At 43.3% G+C, this 27,810-nt stretch overlaps 1 protein-coding gene across 1 annotated transcript in view; it reads right to left on the bottom strand.

The window, feature by feature from the left end:
- IGFN1 (immunoglobulin like and fibronectin type III domain containing 1) overlaps positions 1-27,810 on the bottom strand; it is a 57,349-nt gene that overhangs the window by 6,841 nt on the left and 22,698 nt on the right. The window contains exons 7-24 of the mRNA XM_063140219.1: positions 27,608-27,653; positions 26,348-26,525; positions 25,754-25,870; positions 25,016-25,187; positions 22,234-22,506; positions 20,845-21,361; positions 18,989-20,772; positions 17,663-18,769; positions 16,841-17,599; positions 16,600-16,724; positions 14,388-14,529; positions 12,858-13,154; positions 11,664-11,963; positions 10,585-10,758; positions 9,001-9,129; positions 7,879-8,181; positions 4,852-4,940; positions 4,111-4,306 (exon numbers count right to left, since the gene is read on the bottom strand). Coding sequence (XP_062996289.1) covers positions 4,111-4,306; positions 4,852-4,940; positions 7,879-8,181; positions 9,001-9,129; positions 10,585-10,758; positions 11,664-11,963; positions 12,858-13,154; positions 14,388-14,529; positions 16,600-16,724; positions 16,841-17,599; positions 17,663-18,769; positions 18,989-20,772; positions 20,845-21,361; positions 22,234-22,506; positions 25,016-25,187; positions 25,754-25,870; positions 26,348-26,525; positions 27,608-27,653 — 6,708 coding nt within the window. The remainder of the gene's footprint in view (positions 1-4,110; positions 4,307-4,851; positions 4,941-7,878; positions 8,182-9,000; positions 9,130-10,584; positions 10,759-11,663; positions 11,964-12,857; positions 13,155-14,387; positions 14,530-16,599; positions 16,725-16,840; positions 17,600-17,662; positions 18,770-18,988; positions 20,773-20,844; positions 21,362-22,233; positions 22,507-25,015; positions 25,188-25,753; positions 25,871-26,347; positions 26,526-27,607; positions 27,654-27,810) is intronic.

Raw genomic sequence — 27,810 nt, 5'->3', positions numbered from 1 at the left:
ATTGGAGCTTTGCGTTCTCTTTCTGATCGTCTTGGCATAGTTACAGGCATAGTTTCGTCTTCTACAGTTTCTTCTCTCTCCTTCTCTTGTTGAGATTGTTCAGGAATTTCTTCTGTTTCTACAGCTTTCTGTTCTACAGGCAAACTTACATACTGTTTTGTTTCTTGCATTTGTTCATGAAAAACTACATCTCTGCTTACAATTACACTTTTGTGATATGGAGACCACAAACGATAGCCTTTTGTTTGTGTATCATATCCCAACAGTTTATATTCCAAACCTCTTTGAGCTAGCTTTCCTGGTCTGTTTTCTTTCTGAACATGAGCAAAACATTTACTTCTAAAAACCCGTATATGTGACACTCTAGGTTTTCTTTTGTAAAACATTTCATATGGGGTTTTTTCATGTACAGAGTGGTAAAGCATGTTTAACAAATAATTTGAGGTGGACAAAGCTTCTGCCCAGAACAGATTAGACAATCCTGACTCTTTCAATAGAGCTCTTAATATGTTCTGCAAGGTTCTGTTTTTCCTTTCTGCAACTCCATTTTGAAATGGTGAATATGGAGCAGTAAGGTCATGTTGTATACCCTCATCACTGAGGAATTTTTTAAATTGGTTGCTAAGAAATTCACCTCCCCGGTCCGTTCTTAGATTAGCTATAGGTTCTTTAAATCTATTTTTATTCTACTTAACAAACGCTTTGAACTTTCCAAAAGTTTCACTCTTCTGTTTTAACACATACACAAATCCAAATCTACTGTAATCATCAACAATAGACAAGAAAAATCTGTTTTTTCCTTGACTTGTCTTAAAAGGACCTGCAAGATCTGCATGAATTAATTCAAAAATTCTTTTTGTTGTTCTCTCACTATGTTTTGGAATGTTTGACTTATGATACTTGGTTTCACTGCATACATTACATTCTACATAGTTAGAACATGGTTTGATTTTCACTCCTTTACACAATTCTGGAATCTTAGAAATTGTTTTATAGTTAGCATGACCAAACCTTTTATGAGTTAAATGGATACACTCTTGGTGTGGTTTGCAATTGGCTATTGTTTTTGTTGTGACTTTGCTGGCTACAACTTCATTTTCTGTACAAGTATTAATCACATACAAAGATTCTTTCATTATTCTCTGCACACACACCTTGTTTTCTTGTTTTATAGTACAATTTTCTTCAGTAAAACAAACCTCATACCCCATTTCTGTTAACTGAAACACACTTAGAAGGTTTGTTTCTAATTCTGGTACATATAAAACACTTTGTAGTTTAACTCTCAGACAATTAAAATATACATTACTCACACCACAAATCTGGATTTTTGTTATATTTGCAAGGGTAACACACTTTTGCTTTGAAGTAGAAGTTTCTAAGGTTACAAATGAAAGTTTGTCTTTTGCCATACTTATTGAAGCCCCAGAGTCTAAAAACTAAGGATTCATTGTCTCTTTGACTCTTGCTAGAAGACACTTCTTTGTTGATTCAGCTTCATTCATGTTGTTTTCTTCTCTCCACTTTGCTGTCAACAGCTTTTTCTTCTTGTTGTTGCAATCCCGCCTTAAGTGTCTTGTGGAACTACAATTAAAGCATTTCCTTGCCTTTAATGCAGCCACCACGTCAGAAGATTTATGGCTTTGTTGAAATTCAGCCACAGGATGTTTAAGGCTCTGTTGTTTTGAAGCTTGTCTTCTTTCATAGGTTTCCAGTAGTTTTCCAGCTACATACTCGAGGGTTAAATTTTTCTCTTCTTGACTTTCCATCATGGTGACAACCGCGTCGTATGATGAATCAAGACTTGACAAAATCACATAGACTTGGTGTATAGTTGTAAACTCTATCCCTCGTGCTCTGAGTTGATTGAAGATTTCTCTCATGCTTTTCAAATGGTTTGACATAGACTCCCCTGGTTTCAGCTTCATTCCATACAGTTTCCGGGTTAGAATTACTTTACTGCCCGCTGTTTCTCTTTGATATACAGCTTGTAGCGCATTCCAGCACTCTTTTGATGTATTCAAAAACTGAATGAAGGAAATTTGAGAGTCTTCCACAGCTAATGCAATAACTGCCATTGCTTTTGCATCGTCCTTAAACCATTTAGCATTCTGTGGATCTGCTCTATCTGGTGGATCCTCTGTGACTACATACCACAGTTCAGCCTGAATCAGATACATTTGCATTTTGTAAGACCATAATGCATAGTTAGAGTCATTCAGCTTTTCTAACAATTGATGCAAACCAGACATATTAGCTCCTGCCATTTCCTCTGCTTTAGGAATTGGTATCTCACCGTCCTCCTGCTCAGAGTCCTCCTCAGAGTCAGCCGACTGAGATTTTTCTTCACTTTGCAGCATTGGCTTTAGCTTGATATCTTCTTCCATCAACAGTCTTCTTTTTTTAGCAGACTCCTGGTTCTAGTTCTGATATTGCACTGTTCCCACCAAGTTCTGGTTCTTCTGCCTGGGTTAGGCTGGCGTAGACTTGCCTGGACTGGACTGGGCCCATAACCTTTGTTGGGTTATTGTGCCAGAACTTTTCTCTCTCTGGAACTCTGTTTGTGCTCAGAAACAAACACACATCACGCAGGTCTTACACAGCAGAGCTGGTTTATTTCCTTCAGGCTTCTGTGCAGTTCAATTCAGATCAGTTCAGATCAGCACACTGAGGCATACACAGAACAGCCTCTATCTCAAGGTAATTGCCCACAAATAGACTTTCTCTGTTTAACCCTAAGATAGCCATACACACACAATTTTAATAACTAAACAAGTATTTCTTTTCATATACTTAACAGCTTCTTCCACCTTAGCTGGAAGCAGCTGCCTAGCTGTGGGGTGCAGGGCTGGTGGCATGTCCCACAGCAGTCTCCTCCACCACGTTGCTTCTGCCTCCCAGTGTCTACCACCTCAGGCAACTGCCTCACTCTGTCTAATGGTAGGGCCGGCCCTGACAGAGGGGATGGGGCAATGGGCTCAACCCTATTCTCCCTCTCACGGAATGGCAATCTGTGAGGGAAGAAAACCCAAACAGGGCTAAAGTGTATTGTTGATCTAATGTTAAGACTAGGTATCTGCTGCTATCAGAATGGTAGTTGAGGTTGCTAGGTCCTTTACAACACTGTTGTGTACATCTCTTGAACTAATTCAATTTTCTTTCTTTTTAGGAAGTGTTTTCCATACAAAACTTTCAGATGGCCTCAGACATACGGTGAGTTGATTAAGGCCAGATCTAAACCAAGCAGGATACGACACTTTGAAAACTGTATATGGAATGTGTCCTAGGCCCCAACAGTTGTCACTACTGTTATAAACCATTTTAAAGCAGTAGTGGAGATTCTGCCAAAACTTTAATTTTAACTAGTTAATTACTTACATTGTTAACTAGTTAATTACTCACAAAGCAGTTTAAAAGACTTAAAATCGAAGTGTCGTTTTTCTGTTCTAACCAACCCTGAGCTGTAGAGATGAGCAGGGCTCAACCTTTAATTTTAAAAGAATAAAGGGCGGTCAACATTTGCTTAGCGCTTGCCGATGGAAAGAAGCCAGTCTTCACCCTCTTTGTCTCCCAGACAGAAATGCCTGTTGACAGTTGGCACAACTGTTTTTGTAAACGGTAAACCAAGGGGCGGACAGAACATGAGACTTGCAGCTGGGTGTCTTATTCCATTTGCTGACACTTCCCCAAAAGGATCTGCCAGGGCATGCGCTCCATGATCCTTTTTGGCACTGCTAAATATGCTGACTTGTGACCTCTAAATATCACACAGGCTATATCCTCTCACGGACAATCGGAGTAGAGGCTGGAGGCTCCAACATCAGTGGGGCAGTGAATCCACTCCAGGTTTCAGTCAGAATTCTAAAGGAGCTATTCAAGGTTGGATTGCTCCTTTAGAGTTCTGACTGAAACCTGGAGTGGATTCACTGTCCCACTGATGACGGAGCCACCAGCCTCTACTGGACAATAGACAAGCCTGCATCACTGACATCTGCCTAGCCGAGGGATTGTTCTTTAAGCAAGAATATGATACCAAGCTAACTTTCCAGATGAGGGGTTGTGATCACAGATGGTACGAGTGCACTTGCAAACTCTCTGTATGGTCTTTACCTAGTACTTGGACTAGGAAGCTGAACGTCTCTTTATGCCCATGCTCAGTTCGGAGGACGATGGCATAATGCCCGCTGTCAGAAAAATCAGCCCCTGGTATGATGAGTTGGCTCAGGCCTTCTCTGGTAGCAACTGTAGCCTTTGCAGGCAGAGCTAGCCCATTTTTTAGCCAAAGCACCTCAGGAGGTGGGGAAGCCTATAAAATAGGAAAGAGACATTAAGACCCAGGTTCTTTTTAATTTTCATTTCATTTCATTTCATTTATTACATTCTATACCACCCAATAGCCAAAGACCTTTGGGTGTTTTATAAAGATTAAAACCTTAAAAATACATTATACATAGTATAAAAACCATTTACATAGAAATATATAATGGGGAGGGGGCACCACTGATAAAGCCCCCTCCTTTGTTGCTGCTATGCCAGCCTCCCTTGGAAGATGCAACTGAAGGACAGCCTTAGATGAATATTTGAAAATTTAATATATATAACAACCTTGTTCAAATTATATGCTAAGCTACTGCGGTTAAGCGTTTTGAGCTAAACATTATGGCTTAGGATGTCATGTGAACCATTACTTAGCGTGTCATGTGAAGCATTCCTAACCATGGTGATGACATGACCATGGTTTAAACATGCCTACCATGGCTTAGCATGTTGTCTGAACAGGCCCATTATATCTCTAATATAGGAATGGATGGATATCTTGAAAGATACATTTCTCACAGGGACTACACTTACTTCAAAGGGAATGCACACTCGCATGGTATTCCCTGCTTTCACAATCATAAAGCTTTTGACAGTGTCCTTTACTAAGAGCCTGGGATGAACTGAAAGAAAAGAATGTGTAGACAAATTACAGATTTCATCTCATATTAGATAACACCCTTAGCACTTTGCAAATATATTGAAGACAGCTTAGAAAACAGCATCCACTGCAAATACTTCAAGGACACAAATTACCCAACCTGAGATGTTTTCACAACTTCTGCAAATAATCTAACAATAAACTAACTACTGCTCTTCTGGGGATGCTAGGAATTTAGTCCAACACATCTGGAGGGCACCAGGTTAGGGAAGGCTGATTTAAGCACCTGAAATTATTTTAGGATATGATTCATTATTTGGGGCAGGGAGTGGCTAAATAGATGGCACTACCATATTTGCTGAACATTAGGAAAAACAATCTTGTGTCTTTTCTCCAAAATCTGATGCAGTAATCTGTAATAATTAGGGCTGTGCACTTCGTGGGCCGATCCGAAACTTTCGGATTGGGCCCAAACCGCTTCGGCTCGATCTGACCCACCCCTGACCCGCTCCGGAACCAGGGCAAGATCCGAAGGGTCGGATTGAGATTTGCCCACCATTTTGCCTCTTCCCCACTTATTTGCCTCCACAGTGGGCGGCGGAGGCAGGTAAGTGGGGAAGGGGAGACAAAATGGGGGCGAATAAGCCCCCTCCCCCTTACCTGGCTCTGCTGCCGTTGCCGCATGGACTGCAGCAGCAGCGGTGGTGCCAGGTAAGCTCCCCTCCCCCCCACTTACCTGCGTTTTGAGCTCGAGATCGAGGCAAAGCAATCCACAGTGGAGCGATCCGCAGTGGAGCAATCTGCAACTCCCCCGACCCGATTTGGATCTGCCCTTAGCAGATGCGGATTGGGTTGCTCCGCTTCCAATTCGGGGATCCGAATCAGAGCAGAGCACAGCCCTAGTAATAACCTCTGCAGCCTCAAGAATAAAGGTTGATTAAAATTGTTCAAAGTAAAGTATCCTTCAGTCTTTCATTCAGTGTAGCTGTGGTCTATCACTACTCAATTCTGACCATACTGAATTGAAAGCAGTAACATCTTCTGGTGCTTGGCTTTCCTTCATCATTCTCTTCTTGTCCTTAAGGTCTTCAGTATTCATGCTGCTGGTCCCTCTGATTTCTCACAGTGCCTCCCTCTTTCCCTCCCATTATTGCTTTCCATTTTTTGTCTTTTGTATACCTTCTCAAGTTTCTGTTGTGGTCATTTCCCCAAACTCATACACCCTGAGCATGTACAAAAACAAACCGAAGCTACCTGAAAGCCTTTTGGTGGCACTCACTCCACAGCCATTCAGTGAGTGACCATTATGCACTGCCCACTTCCCTGGATTTCTGAATGGTCAAAAGAGATTATAATGCTGGTCTAATTGCATGCCTAAGGCAAAAAGTCTTATTCATCATGGTGAAAGCCATGGTTTAAGGTGTCTTCTGAACACTGCCCAGCTTTCTGGCTTAACCACTGTGGTTAAAGCCGTGGTTTAAGGTGTCTTCTGAATGGGCCTTGAACAGCCTCCATATCTGTATTCATGAGGCTGCCTCCCTTTTCTCCTTTACATTCTTTAATCAAACCCATTTCCTTAACAAACCATTTCAACAACTATCTTAGCCTTGACTTACCTGCCCTTCCATTGGAACTGACCCCTCTTCCCCCCCTTATCGTCATTACTTACGATCAATTCCCTTATCTGTCCCCAACACCAAGCCATCCCTAGGCAGTGGGGACCATGTCATATTTGTACTGTGTGCAACTAGGGGTGTGCTCTCTGCCCCAAAATTGGTAACCATAAACATCCGCGGAACATTCAATCTTCCAGAGCAGAGATTGTCCACTTCCAAACCCATTGATTAATAACAGAGTGGAGACGTGCCCAATCAGAGCTTCTAATGTCTCCAAAATTATCCGACTACTTTTCAAGTGGGAAAAGTAGGGGTGTGGGAAACACTCACTGGCTGCTGGTTCTGGCCCTGGTGAGGGGAGAGAGGGAGCATGTTTCTGCTTGGACTGGTAGAAGTCTATCATCCACAGTGAAAGTACTGCTGGGCTGGGCTGGCTGGCATCATGAGTGAGTAAGCTTCTATACCCGAGTTAGGCAGGCTCTTTATTTCAGTTAAACTATTACTCTTATTGACTGGCTGGGCTTCCAGTGCAGGGGGTGGGGGTGTTCATTCACTAGATCTGGAGGGCACCAGGTTGGAGAAGGCTGTAGAAACTTCCACTAGCAGCAGTGCAGCTCTGCATCAGCAAAGTAAAGGATAAAAGCTCCTTCCATAAATGCGCAGGGGGGAATTAACGTGTGTGTGTGTGTGTGTTTAAGGGGGATAATGGTTTGAGAGGGGGAAATTTAAAAATTCCTAAAAAATCAAGGCATGAATGGATCTGTTACAAACTCGGTGTGCCTAAAGCCCTACTTAAGAGCTATCATTGTGCCAAGTTTAATCTCTTTATCTTTAGAAATTACACAGATGTAAGCTTCTTTGTTAATTTCCATTAAAAATAATCCTAAAACTCAAAGCACGAAAGGGTCTGATTCAAACTTGGTATGGCTAAAGCCCTCCTTAAGAGCTATCACCGTGCCAAGTTCCATCTCTTTATCTTTAAAATTGAGAGATCTGTAAGCATTTGATTAATTTCCATTGACTAGGGCAGTTTTCCAAAAATGGGCAGTTCTCCGACGGGTAATCTGACGGGCAGAGTAAGGGGAGCTGCTCTGAAATCGGGGCAGAGAATCGCCTCTACGGAGCTCTGGCTCGAATTTCAAAGTGGAGAAGATCCACTTTGCACACCCCTATGTGCAACACCTAACTCTAAATACATGCATAGTTATACTGCTGCTTCTTTCACTACTGTAGCACAAGCAGCTGCAACAGTAATAGTATGAGATTTCACATAAATATATTTCTGAATGGATTGCCTCTGTAGACTTTTAATTCCTAAAGCAGAAGCTGCACATTTTAACTCACCAGTAGGAGGTACAGCTTGGACACAAGTGTCTAGTTCGACAGGCTCACCAAACCCCCCTTCATTAATTGCTCTCACGCGTAGGAAGTACATCTCTCTGGATTTGAGCCCTCTTACTATATATGTAGTCATTGGTATTGGGAGGGCATTGCATTGGGTCCACTTCAGGATGTCAGAGTGGCGCATCTCCACCACATAACCCTTGGTATGATTCTCTTCCTCTACCTCTGGTTTCATCCATGATAATGAGACGCTGCAGTAGTCAGTGTTGACCACTTTAAGATCCCTCACTGGACCTGGGGGTTCTAAAAAGAGGAAGGTTAATTGATGTTACTAAACTCCAAGGAGTGTTTTCTTTAAAAAAGAAGAAGAAGAAGAAGAAGAAGAAGAAGAAGAAGAAGAAGAAGAAGAAGAAGAAGAAGAAGAAGAAGAAGAAGAAGAAGAAGAAGAAGAAGCTTCCTTCCATTGCTTTGCTCCATTACACTTGAAGTGCCTTAGTTTAAACAGCATGGGAAATCCTCCCTATAACTCTGACAATAATTCCCTACCCCTTTGCCCCACTGCCATACATTTTCCTCATCATAATTAACTAGAAATCCTATATCATCTACTTTACAATTCTTATATGAATGTATCTATCTGTTTATTTATCAATATATTGGCATCTGTAACTCATAGAAATGCCATTATACTTTATTTCTCCCTGATTTATTTTCTAGTGGTGCAACTAGTGGGAGCAACTAGAGGCTATTCTATCATTTGAGCTTTCCTTAATCAAAGGTTCTTGTTGAACAGTACTGAGAGGTGCATAGGAACATAAGGACATAGGAAGCTGCCATATTCTGAGTTAGACCATTGATCCATCTAGCCCAGTATTGTTAACACTGATGGCAGCTGCTCTCCAGGGTTTCCATACAAGAGTCTTTCCTTGCCTTACCTGGAGATGGAATCCAACCTATATACCAATTTAAATGTGAATGACAGCGCTCATCAAGTAATCAGTTGAGTTCGTGAGCATATGGAAATATTTTGTGTGAAACTTCTCTCTTTCTCTTCATTCTTTCTACTATCCATGTAGTTATTCTGTGCCATGCCCAATAGGATAGATGGACTAAACCACTTACTCATGGGATCTCGAGCAAAAACAGCATCTGAAGGTGCACTAGCTTCACCCGCGCCTGCAGCATTGACTGCAGCCACACGGAATTCATACTGCATCCCCTCCTTCAGATCAGTCACTGTGTACTTCTTGTCTGCAGGATGAAATACGGCAATGTGAAATAATTACGCTGTAAACAAGGTGGGGTTCTCTTTGGGATGCAATCTGTTGTCTTAAAGATGTCCTACAGTGGGTTCTATGGTCAAGAGATGCAGGAGATAAACTGTAAAATAATGGCCTGGTTCACACCTAACAGGAAGCCACCATGGGTGAATTCCCCTGTGGGGCTTCTTGTTGCAGCGGCAGCTGCCATTTTGAATATTTGAGCCATGGTAGGGGTTTACCATGTGAATCCGGTGAAAGTGGTTGACAAGCCACCCAGAACCCATGGGCTGTTTTTAGGGCTGCAGGTGGCTTGTTAACCACCCCAACAACCCACCCTTGCTGGGTTCACACGTAACGACAAGCTACAGCATGTCCCTGCTGCGGCTTGAATATTCAAAATGGCCATCACTGCCACAATGAGAAGCCCCATGGAAAATTCACCCATGGGGGCTTATCGTTGCATGCAAACCAGGTCAATGTCTCCTTTGTCATACATAGTTGCAGGTTTCCTGACAATAAGATAACAAAAATACTCTCTGCTCTTTGTGTTAGATTCTTATAGGCTATTCTATCCATATGCTCATCAAGATAAAAGTTGGGGAATAACAAATAACACCTCAAGAATGTAACATGGGTGTCAGTGTAACCGCAAGAGCGGCATTAGTACTACTATGGAAAAGATGGAATCGGGCCAGTATATTTCTAATGAATATTCAATAAGGAGTTTCACAAGAGTCTCTGTGATGTGGAGACCTGCCCAATGGCTCTAACATACAGTGACTTCTTCTCTTTCTCATTTGTGAGTTCTGAGCATGAAGTTGAAGTTGTTAGATAGAGTAGGGAAAGAGAAATGAAAGGCTGGCTGGGGAACGTGTCAAGACTGAGGAAGAGAAATATATGTTGGGAGTAGAGACTGGGTCTAAGCTCACCTCATTGACTGGGGACGCCCTTGGATAAAGGAAGGCTTTGAAGGAAGCCCCAGTTTAAGCTTAAGGGAGGAGTTTCACACTGAAATTTTTCAAGTAAGCTTTTGAAATGGTAAAAAGCCCCAGAAACACCTCCAATCTGTTTTTTTAATGGATATATTCACAGGCCCAATATAATGCCACTTCATACCATTTCATTATTATTCTCTGCATGATCCCGGCCAATTAGAGATCATATTGTGAACTTGGTTATGTCACAACACCATATAGATATACAGATTTGGTTTTGTGATGACAACAACACTAATTGCAAAACCTTACCGAGCAAGATCTTCTAGGTGAAGAGGTTTGTGATATTTCTTTAGGGCCCTATTTTCCATAACAGAATGTAATAGAGGTCAATTCACTATTACAGTTTCCCAAAACTAAACTGTTCTAGTTATATAACTGGGTACCCCAGTGCCCATCGTTAACCCCTTTCACGCACTTGCTCTACCAGATATTTATGAACTGCTTACCTGTTATGGGTAAGTCAGTCACAGGTGTCCAGGTGTTACTGCCCTTCTTGCATTTCTCAATTGTGTAGCCCAAGATCCGGGAGTTGCCTGTTTTATGCGGTGCTACCCATGACAGTGTCACAGTACCCAGCTTGGCACTGACTATTTTAGGGGGAGCAGGAGGACCAGGAAAAGCTAAGAAAAATTTAATCCATCATTATTAAACATTTCTGTTGCCTCTCTACTAAATGAAGAATAATTTCTTTTCATCAAACTATTTTATTTATTTATTTATTTACAATATTTATATTCCACTCCCCATTCAAGAATCTCAGAGTGGTGGACAAATCAAATGAAAGAATAAAACAGATTAAAAACATGTTAAAAGTACATTTTTCAAAGAAATAGTATTCAGATAGAGCACCTTTTCAAACATTAGGGTCAGTTAGGAAAGTTAGGAAGGAATGTCACTTTGAGAGGTGTGCAATAATTAGTAATTATTCAAATACAGTCAAATATCTGGTCTTCCTTTAGTGACAAGTCCTTGGAAATTTGATTTTATGTATTTATTATGTATTTATTCTACTACTATACTGCTTACTATCCTAAGCAGTTCACGTTAAAAATATACATATAATACAATATAAACATCAATATAAAAACAATATAAAATAAGAAAATACATTAAAATATTACTGCAGGAACAATACTAGAGCAGAGCTGCAGCATAGTCGATTACAAGCCAGGCAAAGCCTGAATAAACAAATACACCTTCAAGAAACCTTTAATGATCACCAGTTTCCATCTCTCAAACCACATGTAGGAGAGCATTCCAGAGGGTGGATGATCTGCTAAGAGGGCCTGCTTACATGCTATTACCTAGCAACACACTATTGCTCATGGAACAACCAAGAAGACCTTCCTGGAAGATCTCAACTAGGTGTATTTAGGGGAAAGTGGCGAGCTAGGTATCCTGGTCCTGAGTTATTTAGGGCTTTGAATGTCAGCAATAAAACCTTGAACATGGCTCAGTAATTAATTTGATGGGATGGTAGATGTTGTTATGATCATTTGACAAACATACAGAAGGGTCCCATTACCTTTGGTAGCAGCCATCACCTCATCAGACTCAAGTACTTCACTGGTACCCTCAGCATTCACTGCTTTCACCCTGAAGTAGTAGCTTTTGTCATGTTCTACTTTGTTGGTTGTGAAAATAGTGCAGCTTCCTCTGGTTTCTCCCAATGTCAGCCATGTCTTTCTGCCAACCTGCTGCCTCTCGATAATATAACGCTGGACCGGCTTACCGCCATCATCTTTGGGAGGCTTCCACTGAATAGTTATGCCACTTGTGGAGCAGTCTACAACTTCTATGGGTCCCACTGGTGGCTGTGGCTTATCTGAATGGAAAAGCAAAAGAGAAAAGTCGTTGCCTGTGCTTAGTATTAGAATTGTTGTCATTTCTCTTGAGTAGAGCTGGCAAGATGAATGAAAGGATTTCCATCATGTGGGCAGAAGACTTACGCTGAAGACAGACGTAACATAAAAATGGACTTTTAGCTCTACTTGTTTTATTCGTTTCTGTCTATAGCAACCCAGTAAATTGAATGTTAATATGTCATTCTTGCCCCTCTCCACTCCCTCACCTCTCTGATTCCTACTGCTGCTAGTTCTTTTTCCACCTGGGATACAAGGTATCTTGCAGTCAGGTGCCTGAGATGATAGAAGATTTGGCTGCTTCGATCTCAGGCACCCAGCAGTGAGGGTCTATGTTTTCCAAGAGGAGAAGATAGTGAGGAAGCAGGTGAGCAAGCAGGGAGGGACAAAAATGTTCAGTTTGTTAGCATGCTAGAGAGCACCCTGCACTCACAGTGCTGCGAACAACTGCCTTATATTCTGTCTGTCTGCAGCCATAGTGAAGTGTTGCATACTCTGCTTTGAAATTATAAGCAGTTTCCCAAAAAGTGCCAATAATACTGGGCCTGTTCAGACAACATGGGTTTAGTTCACTAACCTTTTTGCAGCAAATGGTCAGTGAGCATGTTTAAACCATGGTTATGTAGCTATCATGGTTAGGAATGGTTCATACGACATGCTAATTCATAGTTCACACAACACGCTAAGCCATAAGGTTCAGCTCAAAATACTTAACCACTGTGGCTTAGCATGTCATCTGAACAGGGTCAATGCTTCCCTCTCCAAATATGCTACATATGGAATGAAGCCCTCCATAAAGTTGCTTCATTCTTTTAGGCAACATCAAAATGTTTGCTTGAACACCAGGGGTTTCTCACCTATCACTACCAGTTTGAGAGTAGCTTCAAGGTTCCCACTCTCATTTCTCAGTTTCACTTTATAATCCCCACAATCTTTCCGGTTGGTGCTGGATATGGAGAGGCGGGTAAAGTTGTCGGAATAGTCAGTGTTGATCCTGGCATCATCCAGAAGTTCACCCTCATCCTTTAGCCAAGTTGCTCTGATTGGCTTCCGGCCTTCAAATGGGATCTTGATCATGGCATTCTTCCCTGCCTTTACCACTATAGGCTCCTTCCTCAGTTTTTCCAGAAGAGCTGGGTCAACATTTGGAGGGTCTGAACATAGAAACAAATGGTACGTTGATTTAGCCCCAATTTGTGAAAAAGATGCCCACAATTACATCAAGAACTATTCAGCGGGTGGTCACCAGAACCACAGAATCCACAGAGTTCTTAAACTCTTTCAAGACAACGAAGCCTACTGAAAACCCAATGAAAACAAAACTGAATCCCACTGCCACAGAACCGACCATTTGATATTGCTTTACTGTGAAAGTGCGCTAAGAGTTATTTACAACCAAGAAGTGACACAGCTCTTCACTGAGAGGACATACATGATGAACAATCTGTGTGAGATAGACAAGATCTGAATGGGCAAAAAGGGCAGGGTTGACTAATACATTTCAGGGATAGGGTGGGTGGGAGTCAATTGGCAGGTTATGTGCCTAAGATAACTTTTGAAAAAGGGGGTTGCTTTCAAAAGTCAATTCTCAGGATGGATCTGAAACAGAGGTGTGAATCAGCCTTATAAAAAAGTGAGGGATGGGGCCGTTCCAAGACAGAGATGGAAGAGCAAGAGAGGAATGAAAGGGGGCACCAACTTTTGTGCAGTACATGGTGTGGGGCGGGATGCCCAGGGCAAAGATGGGAAAGTCACAGGCAGAGGAAGGGATCCTTAAAAACAAGTATCAGTGGAGGCTGGTGGCTCTGATGTCAGTGGGGCAGTGACTCTGCTCCGGGTTTCAATCAGAACCAGTCAAAACTCTAAAGGAGCTCCTTTAGAGTTCTGACTGGTTCTGACTGAAACCTGGAGCAGAGTCACTGCCCAACTAATGTTGGAGCCACCAGCCTCCACTGGCAAGAATTAGACTCTAGAGATTTAAGTTTCTAGAGGCTTGAAGTTGAATGCAAATATGATAGAAAGGATGGGAAGTAAGAAAGAGGGGTGATACATAATCCCAGCAACTGAAGAGACAAATGAGTTTAGCAGAATCTTTCTGAACCCACCACATCACAGTTAGTTAGCCTCTGTTCTAGAATTTCCATTCTAGTCTTATACCTGTTGAATTCATCGATGTATAAATATCGCAGAAATTAATACCTAACAATGAATTATCTCCCAGGTGACCCTTGCTCACTGCTTGTGGAATGCTGAGATCTGTTTTATGTGCATTATTGATTCAATTACTTTCTCATCCCTCCCATAAGCATGATATTAAAGGCATGATTCAACCGGCAGCATTTTAGCACCCCCTTTCCTGCCAAATGACAGGTCTTGCCTAGACTTGCCTTCAACAAATATGGATGCCTCTGTTCGGACACCTTCGGCTTCAAATTTGTATTTTCCAGCATGACTATCTTGTACTTCATCTATTATCAGATTGTGGACTGGGCCGTCCTTCTCAACGGAGACTCCATCCAGGCCAGTGATCTGGCAGGGAGGTGGAAAGAAAGCAGAGCAATATTCTCTTTCAGAGTGTACATGTAAGATTGAAACTGCTATAGAGCACAGCCTAATTCACAGCTGACTTCACTGCAAGTACAGAGGGTCCCACAGTCAGCTATTTTTCTCATCCTGGTTTCAAACACTGTTGCTGCGGAAGCTCTGCCTCCGCTCAGGGATTTGAATACTTCTATGGGTCCCTGGAAGGGGAGAGGAGAAAAAAAAGGAGGAGGAGCCCAAAGAGAAGAACGGCTGCATGTCACCACCTGTTCCTGGGAAGGCTCTCAGTGGCACATGTTCTTGGTACAGCTTCAAGCATTCTTACTAGAGCTGGTTTACTGCAGCTCTATCCTGTAAATAAACTCCCAGGACTAAGGAGACATTTTGTGGAGGTGAGAATCAGACCTATAGGGAATGGGGTCTTGCTCAATGGATTTCACCTTCAGGCAGAGCATGACCTATTGAAGTATGAGGATAATGCTGTGAGTCAAGCATATATATATATATATATATATATATATATATATATATACTTACTATGGATACTAACACAAATCAGCCATGTTTATTTATTCTGATTTGTTTAAAAGATATATACACCATCTTTTAGGGAAAATCTAAACTACGCTAAACATTTAAACCAAGAGAGCAGAGTCTTAGGCCTAGTGCCGAAATTCAGCTGTCTGGGATTCAGCAGATGGAACTTTTAAAAATTGAAATACCAGGGCAAGAATAAACTACCTGGAAAGTAGGGCTGTTCAAGAACCCCCCGAACCACTCCGGATCGATCCGGACCTCTTCCGAACCAATCTGGAGCTGAATCCGGAGCGAGATCCGGAGGTCCGGATTTTCCTCCATAGACTTACATTGGAAAAGAAAAATGCCTATAACTTTTTTAGTTTTCTAGGTATACATATAAAAATGGGCACCATGGTAGCTTCTAAATAGATACTTAGTTATACCAATTTTGAAGCAAATCGGATTATCCCCTGATTTTGGGGAAATTTTTAAAGATTTCCCCCATTTACAAAACGGCATTCATCTCTGTCATTTTTCAAGATACACACATGTAAATGGGCACCATGATAGGTTCCACATTGTATCTTATGCATGGGCACTTTGAATCAAATGGGATCATCCCCTGATTTTTTAGCAAATTTTTAAATATTTCAGCATTCCCCCATTTACAAAACTGCATTCATCTCTGTCATTTTTACAGTTAAAGACATGTAATTGGGCACCATGATAGCTTCCACGTAGGACCTCATGCCTGCCAGCTTTGAAGCAAATCAGATCATGCCCTGATTTTTCATGATTATTTTAAAGTTAAACCTCAACCACAATCTCCATCAGAAATAAATGTGTACTGGAAGGAGCGAAAGTGCATCTGAGGACAATATTAGCACTTCAAAGGGAACACAGCTCAACAACATCCATAGGAGATCTAGGTTTGTTCCTGAAATATATCAAATGGAAATGTGTCCGTCCGCACCCCACACCATCCTCTCCTCACAGGTGTTAGTGCTCAGGTAGTTGCAACTCCTTAATTTAAATCTTGGGTGTGGAACCTCTTTTAGCCCGAGGGCTAGATTCCATTCTGGAGAAGCTTTCAATGGCCGCATTCCAGTGGTGGGTGGGACCAGAGGTAAAAGGGGGCAGGGGGGGAAATCCCAGCATGCTTTGGCTTAAAGCTTTTATTGCTAGTAACTAAGACTTAGGAGAGGCATTTCAACCTTTTACAATAGTGGGGTGAGGGGTGGTTGCACAAAACTCAGGAAACCACCAAAGAAATGGTGGCCGGGGAAAGGGGACATGGCCATTTGGAGAAGCCCGAAAGGTCGGATTGGGACCCAAGGCAGTCTGGAATTGGATCCTGAGCCTGATATTCAACACTCCTGTTGTATTGTTGTTGTTTTGTGTGTGTGTTTCTTTTTGTTGGCTGCACTGCCAACTTTATCTCAAAATACAATTTCATATGGAAAAAAAAATGAGTGTAAACTTCAAAAGACACCCTCGTGATGTTTACGGTCTTCAAGGGAAACTTCTCACAAGACATACCTTGAAGCCATCTTTAAACCAGGTTCCCTCAAGCTGGTCATTGTTGAGGATGCATGATAACACAGCTGATCTTCCCTTCTGAGCATGGATGTCAAATAAACCTTGGTTAAAATGGCAATGTGGTTCTGTATGGGCAAGAAAGACAGAAAGACCACTTTTAAAAGGGCTCCTTTCCCCCCTAGATATTTCATAACAGATGTTAAAAATGTAAATGAAAAGAAGAAATACCATAAATAAATACCTCTCATGTCATCTTCAAGCAGACTCCCTTCTCTTCCTTTCCTGCCCCTGTTCCTTGAGATATCAGCTGAAGTAAGTCCACTGGCATCTAGGCCAGTCAGCTGTCTTTTTCTGTCACCAGAAAGGGATCCAGAATCATACAGGCCAGAAGACTGACCGGAGCCAAGAAACTCTTCTCCAGGAATATCAGACATTTTCTCATACAGTGATCCATCAAAACCTCTAGCTCCTCTACCAATACCAACTCTACCTAGCTTACCATCCCTGTCATAGAGATAACCCAGTCCTCCTTCATCACCAAGTCCAGTTCCACCAGCATCAATTTCACCTGGCCTACTACCTTTCCCATAGAGTCCACCAATGTCCCCAGCACCACCAAGTCTCCCAGAGCCTGCTCCACCTAGCATGCCATCCTTGCCATAGAGTCCATGAATGCCCCCAGCACCACCATGACCACCAGAGCTTGCTCCACCTGGCATGCAATCCTTGCCATAGAGTCCATTAATGCCCCCAGCACCACCAGGTCCACCAGCAGTGGATCCACCTAGTACATCATCTTTGCCATACAGTCCACCTACTCCCCCAATACCACCTTGACCACCAGTGCCTGCTCCACCTGGCATTCCATCTTTTCCATAGATTCCACCAATGCCCCTAGCAACACCAGGTCCACCAGTGCCTGCTTCACCTGCCATGCCTTCCTTGCCATAGCGTCCACCAAGGCCCCTGACACCACCAGAACCACCAGTGCCTGCTCCACCTGGCATGCCATCCTTCACATCAGTGCCCCCAGCACCACCAGCTCCAACTGTGACTGCTCCACATGCCATACCTTCCTTGCCATAGAGTCCACCAATGCCCCCAGCACCACTAGGTCCATCAGCATCCCCTAGAACACCATCCTTACTATAGAATCCACCTTCTCCCCTAACATTACCAGGTCTAACAATGCCTGTGCCAGCTGGCATTCCATCCTTGCTATAGAGTCCAGCAATGCCTCCAGCACTCCCAGGACCACCAGCATCAGCTCCACCTAGTGTCCCAGCCTTGCCATAGAGACCTCCTTCTACCCTAACACCACCAAGTCCAGCAGCACCACCTCCACCTACCACACCATCCTTGTCATGGAATCCACCTACTCTTCCAATACCACCATGTTCACCAATGTCTCCTCCAATGCCATTCTTTCCACAGAGACCAGTTTCTCCCCCAGCACCACCAGCTCCACTTAGCATACCATCCTTTCCATAAAGTCCTCCTTCTCCTGTAACACCACCAGCCCTAGCAGTACTAGCTCCACTTGGCATGCCATCCTTGGCATAGAGTCCACCAATACCCCCAGCACCACCAGAGTCTGCTCCACTTGGGATGCTATCCTTGCTATAGAGTCCACCAGTGCCCCCAGCATGACCAGCTCCACCAGCAGCAAGTCCAGGTAATACACAATTTTTGCTATACAGTCCACCTACTCCTCCAGTATCACCAGGTCCTCCAACACTACCAGGCATGCCGTCCTTGCTATAAAATCCACCTATGCCCTGTGCAACACCAGATCCACCAGCCCCACCTCCACCTAGCAAACTATCCGTGCCACTGAGATAATTGACTCCACCAGCACCACCAGGTCCACCAGTGTCTGCTCCACCTGGCATTCCATATTTTCCGCAGTGTTCCTCAATGCCTTCACCACTACCAGGTCCACCAGCCCCACCTAGCATACCATCCTTACCATAGATTCCACCTACACCCCCAACACCATGTCTGCCAGTGCCTGGTCCACCTGGCATTCCATCTTTTCCACAAATTCCACCAATGCCTCCAGCACCACCAGGTCCACCAGTGCCTGCTCCACCTTGCATTCCATAAAGTCCACCCATGCCCCCGGCACCACCAGGTCCACCAGTGCCTGCTCCACCTTGCATTCCATAAAGTCCACCCATGCCCCCGGCACCACCAGGTACCCCAATGCCTGCTCCACCTTGCATTCCATAAAGTCCACCAATGCTCCCAGCACCACCAGGGCCTCCAGCAGCGCCTAGCACACCATCCTTACCATAGAGTCCACCTACTCCCTCAACACCACCTTGACCTCCAGTCCCTGCTCCACCAGGCATTCCATTTTTCCCATAGCTTCCACCAATTCCCCCAGCACCACCAGTGCCTGCTCCACCAGGCATGCCATCCTTACCATAGAGTCCACCAATGCCCCCATCACCACCAGTGCCTGCTCCACCAGGCATGCCATCCTTACCATAGAGTCCAGCAATGCCCCCATCACCACCAGGTCCACCAGTGCCTGCTCTACCTTGCATGCCATAAAGTCCATCCATGCCCCCAGCACCACCAGGCCCACTAGTGCCTGCTCCTCCTTGCATGCCATAAAGACCACCCATGCCCCCGGCACCACCAGGTCCACTAGTGCCTGCTCCTCCTTGCATGCCATAAAGTCCACTCATGCCCCCGGCACTACCAGGTCCACTACTGCCTGCTCCACCTTGCATGCCATAAACTCCACCCATGCCCCCGGCACCACCAGGTCCACCAGTGCCTGCTCCACCTTGCATGCCATAAAGTCCACCCATGCCCCCGGCACCACCAGGTCCACCAATGCCTGCTCCACCGGGCATGCTGTCCTTGCCATAGAATCCACCAGTGCCTGCTCCACCTGGCATGCCATAAAGTCCACCAGTGCCCCCGGTTCCACTCGGTCCACCAGTGCCTGCTCCACCAAGCATGCCATCCTTGCCATAGAATCCACCAGTGCCTGCTGCACCTACCATGCCATGAAGTCCACCCATGCCCCCAGCACCACCATGACCACCAGGGCCTGTTCCACCTGGCATGCCATCCTTACCATAGAGTCCATTAATGCCCCCAGTACCACCAGGTCCACCAGTGCCTGCTCCACCTGACATGCCTGCTCCACCTGGCATGCCATCTTTGCCATAGTGTCCACCAGTGCCTGCATGACCTGGCATGCCATAAAGTCCACCAATGCCCCCAGCACCACCAGGTCCACCAATGCCTGCTCCACCTGGCATGCCATAAAGTCCACCAGTACCCCCAGCACCACCAGTTCCACCAGTGCCTGCTCCACCTTGCATGCCATAAAGTCCACCAATGCCCCCAGCACCACCAGGTCCACCAGTGCCTGCTCCACCTGGCATGCTATCCTTGCCATAGAGTCCACCAGAGCCTGCGCCACCTTGCATGCCATAGAGTCCACCAATGTCCCCGGCATCACCAGGTCCGCCAGTGCCTGCTCCACCAGGCATGCCATCCTTGCCATAGAGTCCACTAGTGCCTCCAGCACCACCAGGTCCATCAGCACCATGTAATACACCATCCTTGCCATAGAGCCCACCTACTCCAGCAGCAGCACCAAATCCACTAGTGCCTATTCCACCTGTCATTCCATCTTTGCTGTAAAGATATCCTGTAGTAGATGCATCAGCACCAGCTATCTTTCCACCCTTGGCATAAATGTCATCTACTCTCCCAACCCCACCAGATCCACCAGTGCTTGCTCCTAGTGGCAAACCATCTCTGCCATAGAGACTTCCTACATCATCAAACCCAGCCCCATGCCTACCAGCAATAGAACCATTGACAGTACCATCTCTGCCATAAATTCCCCCTTCAAGCCCTGCACCACCTCCAGTGATACCAACTCCACTGGGCTTACCATCTTCATCATAGAGTCCACCTCTTCCCCTTGCACCACTAGTACCAACTACAACTAGTTTACCATCCCTGCCATAAAGAGCTCCTGTACTGCCAAATCCAACTCTAGTCCCACTTGCACCACCTTGACCACCATCCTTACTATAAAGACCTTCATCAAGACTGGCTCCAGGCCCACTTAGGACACCCCTATTGCCATAATGTCCTTCTGTCCCTCCTGGTATACCAATTCCAACTCCAGCACCACCAATACCTCCCATACCATGTTGGCTGCTGTCTACATCTGCACTGCCTAACATGGAACTTTGGGCTCCCATGCCATGTGCTCTGCTGAATCTGTCACCAGGACCTGCCACATTAAGTGTGGATCCTTGCCCCTCTGAAGTTTGCAGTCCGCCTGCACCTCCAGATCCGGTGCCAGTACCAATGGCACCTAACAAAGTATCTTTATCATAGAGTGCATCTTTACTAGCCAAACCACCTGTTTCTCCACAAACAGCATTTCCACCTAGCATAGAATTCTGACCTCGTCCCATACCTCTACTGTTACCTTCAGCAAACTGATCCCCCTCTGCCATGTCTACCCCAGCTCCTGAAAACTGTTTCATCTTACTATCTCTTCCCAAAGAACCATCTTTTCCCAAGGAGTCATAAAATTCTCCACTGCCATCTTGGCCATTTCTGTACTGGTCATCTTTGCCCATGCCAAAATGTTTTTGATCTTCAGGGCCAACTCCCTGACGAAATTTCTTAGCACCATCTTCATCTAACAGTTTGCTCTGCTGTCCAGCTTTATCATCATGATCTCCTTCAGTCTGTTTCCGCTTTCCTTTACCAGCTGTATTATAAACATATTGGTGGTTAACTGAAAATGCAAGGCCGCGTACAAGAAATAACAATGGGAAAATAAAATGGGGGACTCTTTTGTAAAACAAATTGTAATGAAGAGAATTACATTAATCAAATAAGTATTACTCCACCCAAATTTACATTATGATATAGGGTGGTCAATTCCCCCCCCCCCGCTTAATATTGTATAGAAATTGAGTTTTGTTTGCTTTTAAGCAAAAGAAACAGAACCCTTTTTCTCATTCTAAAATGTAACTGATCTTAACAAAACAAAACAAAAGCAAAATGGCTATTATTGTAACACAAGGGCCCACAAATCACAAGATGTGATGGCCACTAGATCAAAGGTGCATCCCTGGGAATTGTAGGATTTAGGTCTGTCTAAACATGCATAGGATTGCACCCCAAATTTAACAATTGATTGGACAAATCAATGAAAAGTCAATGGCCATTAGCTATGAGAATTAAAATAGAAACTCCATATTTAGTTAGAAGCAATAATTCTATGTCCAGTACTGTTGACAACAATGTGCTAGAGTAGATGATTTTTAAAAATGCTTTTACAACGCAATTAAATCCCCCATAGAACTCATTTTCTTTAATGCGTTAAACATGCTAAAAAGCATTTCAAAAGGAAAATTAAAGTGTTAAAATTTCAAGTAAAAGGAGTAAACCACAATTACAGGAAATATGGTTCCTTCCAATATCTCTCCCATTTAAATCAGCTTTCACTCCATAGTTAGGCACTTAGCAGTGAGTTCTGGGATTAAGTGCTGTTAGCTGCTATTAGGAGGCAAAGGGGGTACACTCCACTTTGCATTGGATTGGACTGTGAGAAACCAAGATTAGATCACCACTCACGTTCAACCTCAAGCCAGGCACTCGAAGAACGGCTTCCAATGTCAATGGTGTAAGTCCCTTTGTCAGAGGGCTGGGCGTTTTTGATGACTAGACGGTGAGTTAGACCATCTTTCGAGACTGCGATTTCATACTTGTCATTTGGCTCTAGACGACCTTTTTTGTGAAACCACACAGCATTGAAGCAGGCCTCAAAGAGGGTGCACTGAAAGACAGCATTTCCTTGCTCGTGGCATCTCAGATCACCAAGTGGATAGCGAAAACTTACTGGAATGGCTGCAACACCAAATTGATGGTAAGTAGACATGCAACAGATTCTAACCGCAGGGCAGCTGTGGGAGAATAAATCGAGATGGAAGGAGGAACATGGGAAAAGCCAGTTCCATTCACTGGTGGTGAGTGAGGCCTGACAACCTGCCTTCCAAAATGATGCACACAAATGCTAACATGTACCCAGAATATTCCATTAAAAGTTATGCTCAAATATTAGCTGAGGACCATATAAGAAAGCTAGACTGGTGGGTAGCCAGGTGCAATTATGATTTTTGAAAAACAAAGTCCCAAAGCCACGTGCTAATTACTTGGGGAAGGAGGAAATATACATGGCTACCCAACTAGCAGCTGTCTGAAACCAGTCTCTTCTAACTTTCTAAATCAAGAACCTAATCTACACAATATCTGCGTTAATGCTGCGCTCAATTATGAGAGTGAGGGCTATTTCACATGTGATGAGAGGTTTGTCACACTGCAGGTGTACATGGTCAGTTACGCTCCCTGGCGTGTATGCCTATTTTGTGCACTGAAGATACTTGTTTTATTTATTTATTTATTTATTTATTTATTTATTTATTACATTTCTATACCGCCCAATAGCTGGAGCTCTCTGGGCGGTTCACAGGTTTGTTGCAGGTATTGTTTGTTTTAAGTGTACATCTAATTTACTTTACTGGTATACCTGAAAAAGATCATGTTTGAAGGAACCCTAAGGACTTATTTGGAAGGCAAGCTTTCATTGTTCATTTTTAACACTTGAGGCAAAATCCTATGTAAGTTTAGACAGAAAAAAGGCTTACAACTCCCAACATGGCTGGCTGGGGCATGCTGGGAGTTGTAGGCCTTTTTTTCTGTCTAAACTTGCATAGGACTGTGCTCTTTGTCAAAACCCCACCACCACCAATTAATCCTATGCATCTTGCAATCCTTGGAACAAGCCCCATTAAAAATAGTGAGACTTTTTAACCTTGGAATAAACATACACAGGAGTGCTGTAAATTTGAGATTTCATTATTGCTGAGACTAGAGGTGTGCAAGACATTTCCCTCTGTTTAGTTATTCCAGTTATTTTTGCTAGTAAATCCTCATTCATTTGGTTATTCGTTTCCTAAAATCATGTTTATTTTTGTTATTATTTCATTCATTTTCATCATTCTTATTTGCTTTTGTTTCCCTCCTACCTTCAAAGGGATGCCCAGCTGCACTTCTATTACCCCTCTAAAAGACCAGACCTGCCAAATTTAAGAGAAATAGGGAAAATGTCTCTTTCAAATAATTTTTTTATTGGGGGTTCGATTGCCCCAGGTGGCCCACTTTGCTTTCAGAGCAGCAATTCTAAGGAGGAAATTCTGTGACAAGTTGAACTGTCTTGATGAGTAATCTTTGACTGTTAGGTTTTATTATTGTTACACTGCTACACTGCTCTCTGGCACTCTGCTGCCTCCCTGGCCAGGGCACTTCCTTGAATGCACAGAGAAGGATATTACAGCATGATGTCATCCCATGGCCATTCCAGGAAGTGTGGGCAGCCGAGAAGACGGCATGTGGAGTGCTGGAAAGCAGCACAAAGAAGGTTTTTTTGTAAAGTAAATTTTTCACTTTTTTTTTTAAAAAAAGTTTCCTTTAACTTTTAAAACAACAACAACAACAACATTCGCTCCAGTGTGCTGTAAGCAGCTTTCCCAGCTGCCTGTGTTTCCATGCATGCCCTCGGGAGGACGTCATTATTATTATTATTATTATTATTATTATTATTTATTTATTTATTTATATAGCACCATCAATGTACATGGTGCTGTACAGAGTAAAACAGTAAATAGCGAGACCCTGCCGCATAGGCTTACATTCTAATAAAACCATAATAAAACAATAAGGAGGGGAAGAGAAAGCAAACAGGCACAGGGTAGGGTAAACAGGCACTGGGTAGGGTAAAACTAACAGTATAAAAAAACAGTACAAAATCAAGTTTTAAAAGCTTTAGGAAAAAGAAAAGTTTTTAGCTGAGCTTTAAAAGCTGCGGTTGCACTTGTAGTTCTCAAATGTTCTGGAAGAGCGTTCCAGGCGTAAGGGGCAGCAGAAGAAAATGGACGAAGCTGAGCAAGGGAAGTAGGGACCCTTGGGCAGGCGAGAAACATGGCATCAGAGGAGCGAAGAGCATGAGTGGGGCGATAGTGTGGTGTAATAGCCTCCTATGGGCATTCCAGGAAGTGTGCCGACTGCTTGCCCTTCCAATCTCCCTTTCCCAACTCTCTCTCTCTCTCTCTCTCTCTGTCCACTTTCTACGTAACCTCCCATCTGATCTATTTTGGCTGCTTGGTGAAAACAAATGGCTATAAATAAGTGACAAATGAACATATGCCATTCAAAACTCATCCATGACTCTAGCATTTATTTCTTTATTAGTAACAAATGAAATGTATGGACCCCATTGGTTTCCATTTTTCATTCGTTACAAAACAAATGCACACCACTGTTGGATTCTGCGCACAGCTCTGTGGTCGTGAAGCCTTACATTCCGCTTCCAGCTCAGTTGAGAAGATATCTACATCTTCTACTTTGATCTGGTATACGCCAGCATCTTCAAGCTGTACATCGTTGATGATAAAATTATATTTTCTGCCAACCTGCCGCAGGCAATGCTTTATGTTGTCACTGTCAAATCCAAAATTGATCATCTGGCCATCCTGAAGAGGTAGGAGAGGAGAAATTCACAGGAAGGACAATGTAAAGAAACAGTCTGAATCATCTTCTTTAAGTGAAATGTGCTGTGAAAAAGCCCCAAAATGTCAAACAATGGCCATGTTTGGATGATCATATCTCAGCTTAATAAGTAGAGATAAGAATGAGACTTGTGGCCCTGGACACAGCTGCTTTCCCTTCATCTGAGAGAACAAGTCAGTAAGTATTCATTTTCTTGTTACATCCAAACTTGGAAACTATGCATAATGGCTTCCAAACAAGCCAAGATATAAAGCCATAGTTTAAAGCTGTCTTAATATCCTGGCTTGTTCAGAAGGTGTTAACCATAGTTTCCAGGTCTGGATGTAACAGGAAACTATAGTTAGCTGAAAACATCCTGGCTTGTTCATTTGATTCCACAAAGAGAAGAATAAAGCAGCTGTACACGGTTCCGAATGTAGCCAATGTAAAACAAAGTAAGGCCAAAATCTTTTTGAATGTCCCCCGATGCAACTTTGATCTACTAAGGTATAGTGACTTGACCCTAGCCAGCCACTTTATCCTTTCTTACCTTGTACAGATAAATTCTGCTCTCAGGATTTTTCAGGTCCAGCTCTAGATCAAACGAAGCATTTCTTTGCTCCTGATTGACTCTGACGTGCCTCAGGTTTGTGATACTGGTCACATACTGTAAGGAACAAGGAAGAAGTGCAAGCATATATTATAGGATTTCCAAGGCCGTTACACTGCCAAATGGTTTATAAGCTGTTCTGAGAACAAGCAAATGTGTTATAAGCTGTTCTGAGGGTTTTATGCTTTTCAGACAAATCTCAACACCTTTCTTTCTAAGTAGAATGAATGGGATCCAGATTTAAATATGCTTAGAGTGGACCTGCTAAGATCTGTGGGAAGAGTTAGTCATTACAAACTTGCCCATCAATTTCATCACTAAGTCTGGATCCAATCCAATGCGATGTGGAAAATGAGCTCAAGCCTTGAGAATGATCCCCCTTTTAGGGAGAATTAGAATCTTGACAATGTGGTTTCATATTCTACTATTAGATCATTTAACCAACAACAGAATCTTAGGAAAATCTGTGACACAACTATGGAAGAAGATCAGAATTTGCCTATGTAGACTACAGTGTTGCAGAGGAGGCCTTACCTGTGCCTGTTTGTCTTCACGTTCCTTCTTCATCTCCTGAAGCTTCCTCAGCATCCCACGGAAGTCAACGATGCCGTACTTCAAGCAGATCTTCTCATAATCTTTTCTATCTGCATTCAGAAGTAACTGCCAGACCTGTTCCATACTGATTTCCTTCTTTTGAGCAGCTGAAGGTGCTCTGAGGGTTAGCCCCAAGAAGAGAAACCAGATTGTATGTGAATGCAGCAGACAGTTTGGTGGCGGAGTGTGTGTGTGTCGGTTGCTTTTCATTCTGACCCTTCTTTGAAATCTCCTATAGATCCACTGGAAACATACTAGGAGAACTGCATTTATTTTAAAAATGATACCATGTAATCTTTTAATTGCCAAGAGCACACACACATGCAAATGCATTTCAATTGGGGCTATTGTTCTTGCAGCCAAAGATATGATTGCATTCTATGGGTTGGTGTCACTCTGCTGATGGAACTGCTTTCATCAGCAGAACTCTGAAGTGGGTGGTTCCCTCCCCACACACACACTTTAGGTTTCGACATGCCCTCAAAATGTGCTCTGCAGGGCTTAGAATCCCTCCGGAGCAACTTTTCAGGCCGTGTGGAGGGCTGCAAGGGAGAGCAGAGATGGAGAAAGTCCCACTGTACTAGTGGATGTCCTCTAGTGTGACTTTGGTTTCAACACAGTAGTGGGTTACATGTTTACCAAAATGATAATTTAATTCTGACTCCACAGAAAATATTTAAACTGGAGGATCTACACTACTGCTTCAAAGCGTTTTAAAGCACTTTATAACAGTTTTGAGAACTGTTTGGGCCCAGGACACACTGCATATACAGTTTTCAAAACATTTTCAAAGCGCTTTAAAAGCAGTAGTGTAGATCCCCCCATGTGGTAAATCATATTGGCTTCTTGTGTGTACAGAATCTACTTAAGCAAAGGAGCATAAAATTAAAGAGGAAAAGTTACTACTAAGTAGCTGCAAAACAAAGCCCTTTTGTGAAAGGAATCGTACTACTGATCACAACCTCCATTAGAGGCAGATCACCATGAGGATCAAAAACAAGAACGCTTCTCCTTGCTCTTTTTTTAACTGAGCTCCCTTTCAATTTTCTGTGGAACCTCATTCCACGTAATACCCTCTGCAAGTGGAAACTGGAACATTTGGATGGTAGATCTATGTTTATTGCCAGCACACAAGGAAGGAAACACGCAACCTTAAAAAAAAAACCCACAAAAAAACAGATCATTGCTGGTAACACTCACCGTTTCTTTAATGTTTTTCTGAAGTCTTGAATCTCCTTCTTGAGGTCTGTAAGGAATTTTTTTTAAAAAAAAAATTGGCATGCTGTGAAAATAGGGCTTACATAATTCAGAGCTTAAGAAGAACTTTAACATGGTCAATGTATTGCCAAGGGGCAGCTGACTAATGTAGTTGTGGCTCAGTTTTGACTGCCTAGTTGGAAAAC

This window comes from Elgaria multicarinata, chromosome 1 (assembly GCF_023053635.1).
Source record: "Elgaria multicarinata webbii isolate HBS135686 ecotype San Diego chromosome 1, rElgMul1.1.pri, whole genome shotgun sequence".
Classification (NCBI taxonomy): domain Eukaryota; kingdom Metazoa; phylum Chordata; class Lepidosauria; order Squamata; family Anguidae; genus Elgaria; species Elgaria multicarinata.
This window is presented reverse-complemented; position numbering and strand designations above follow the sequence as displayed.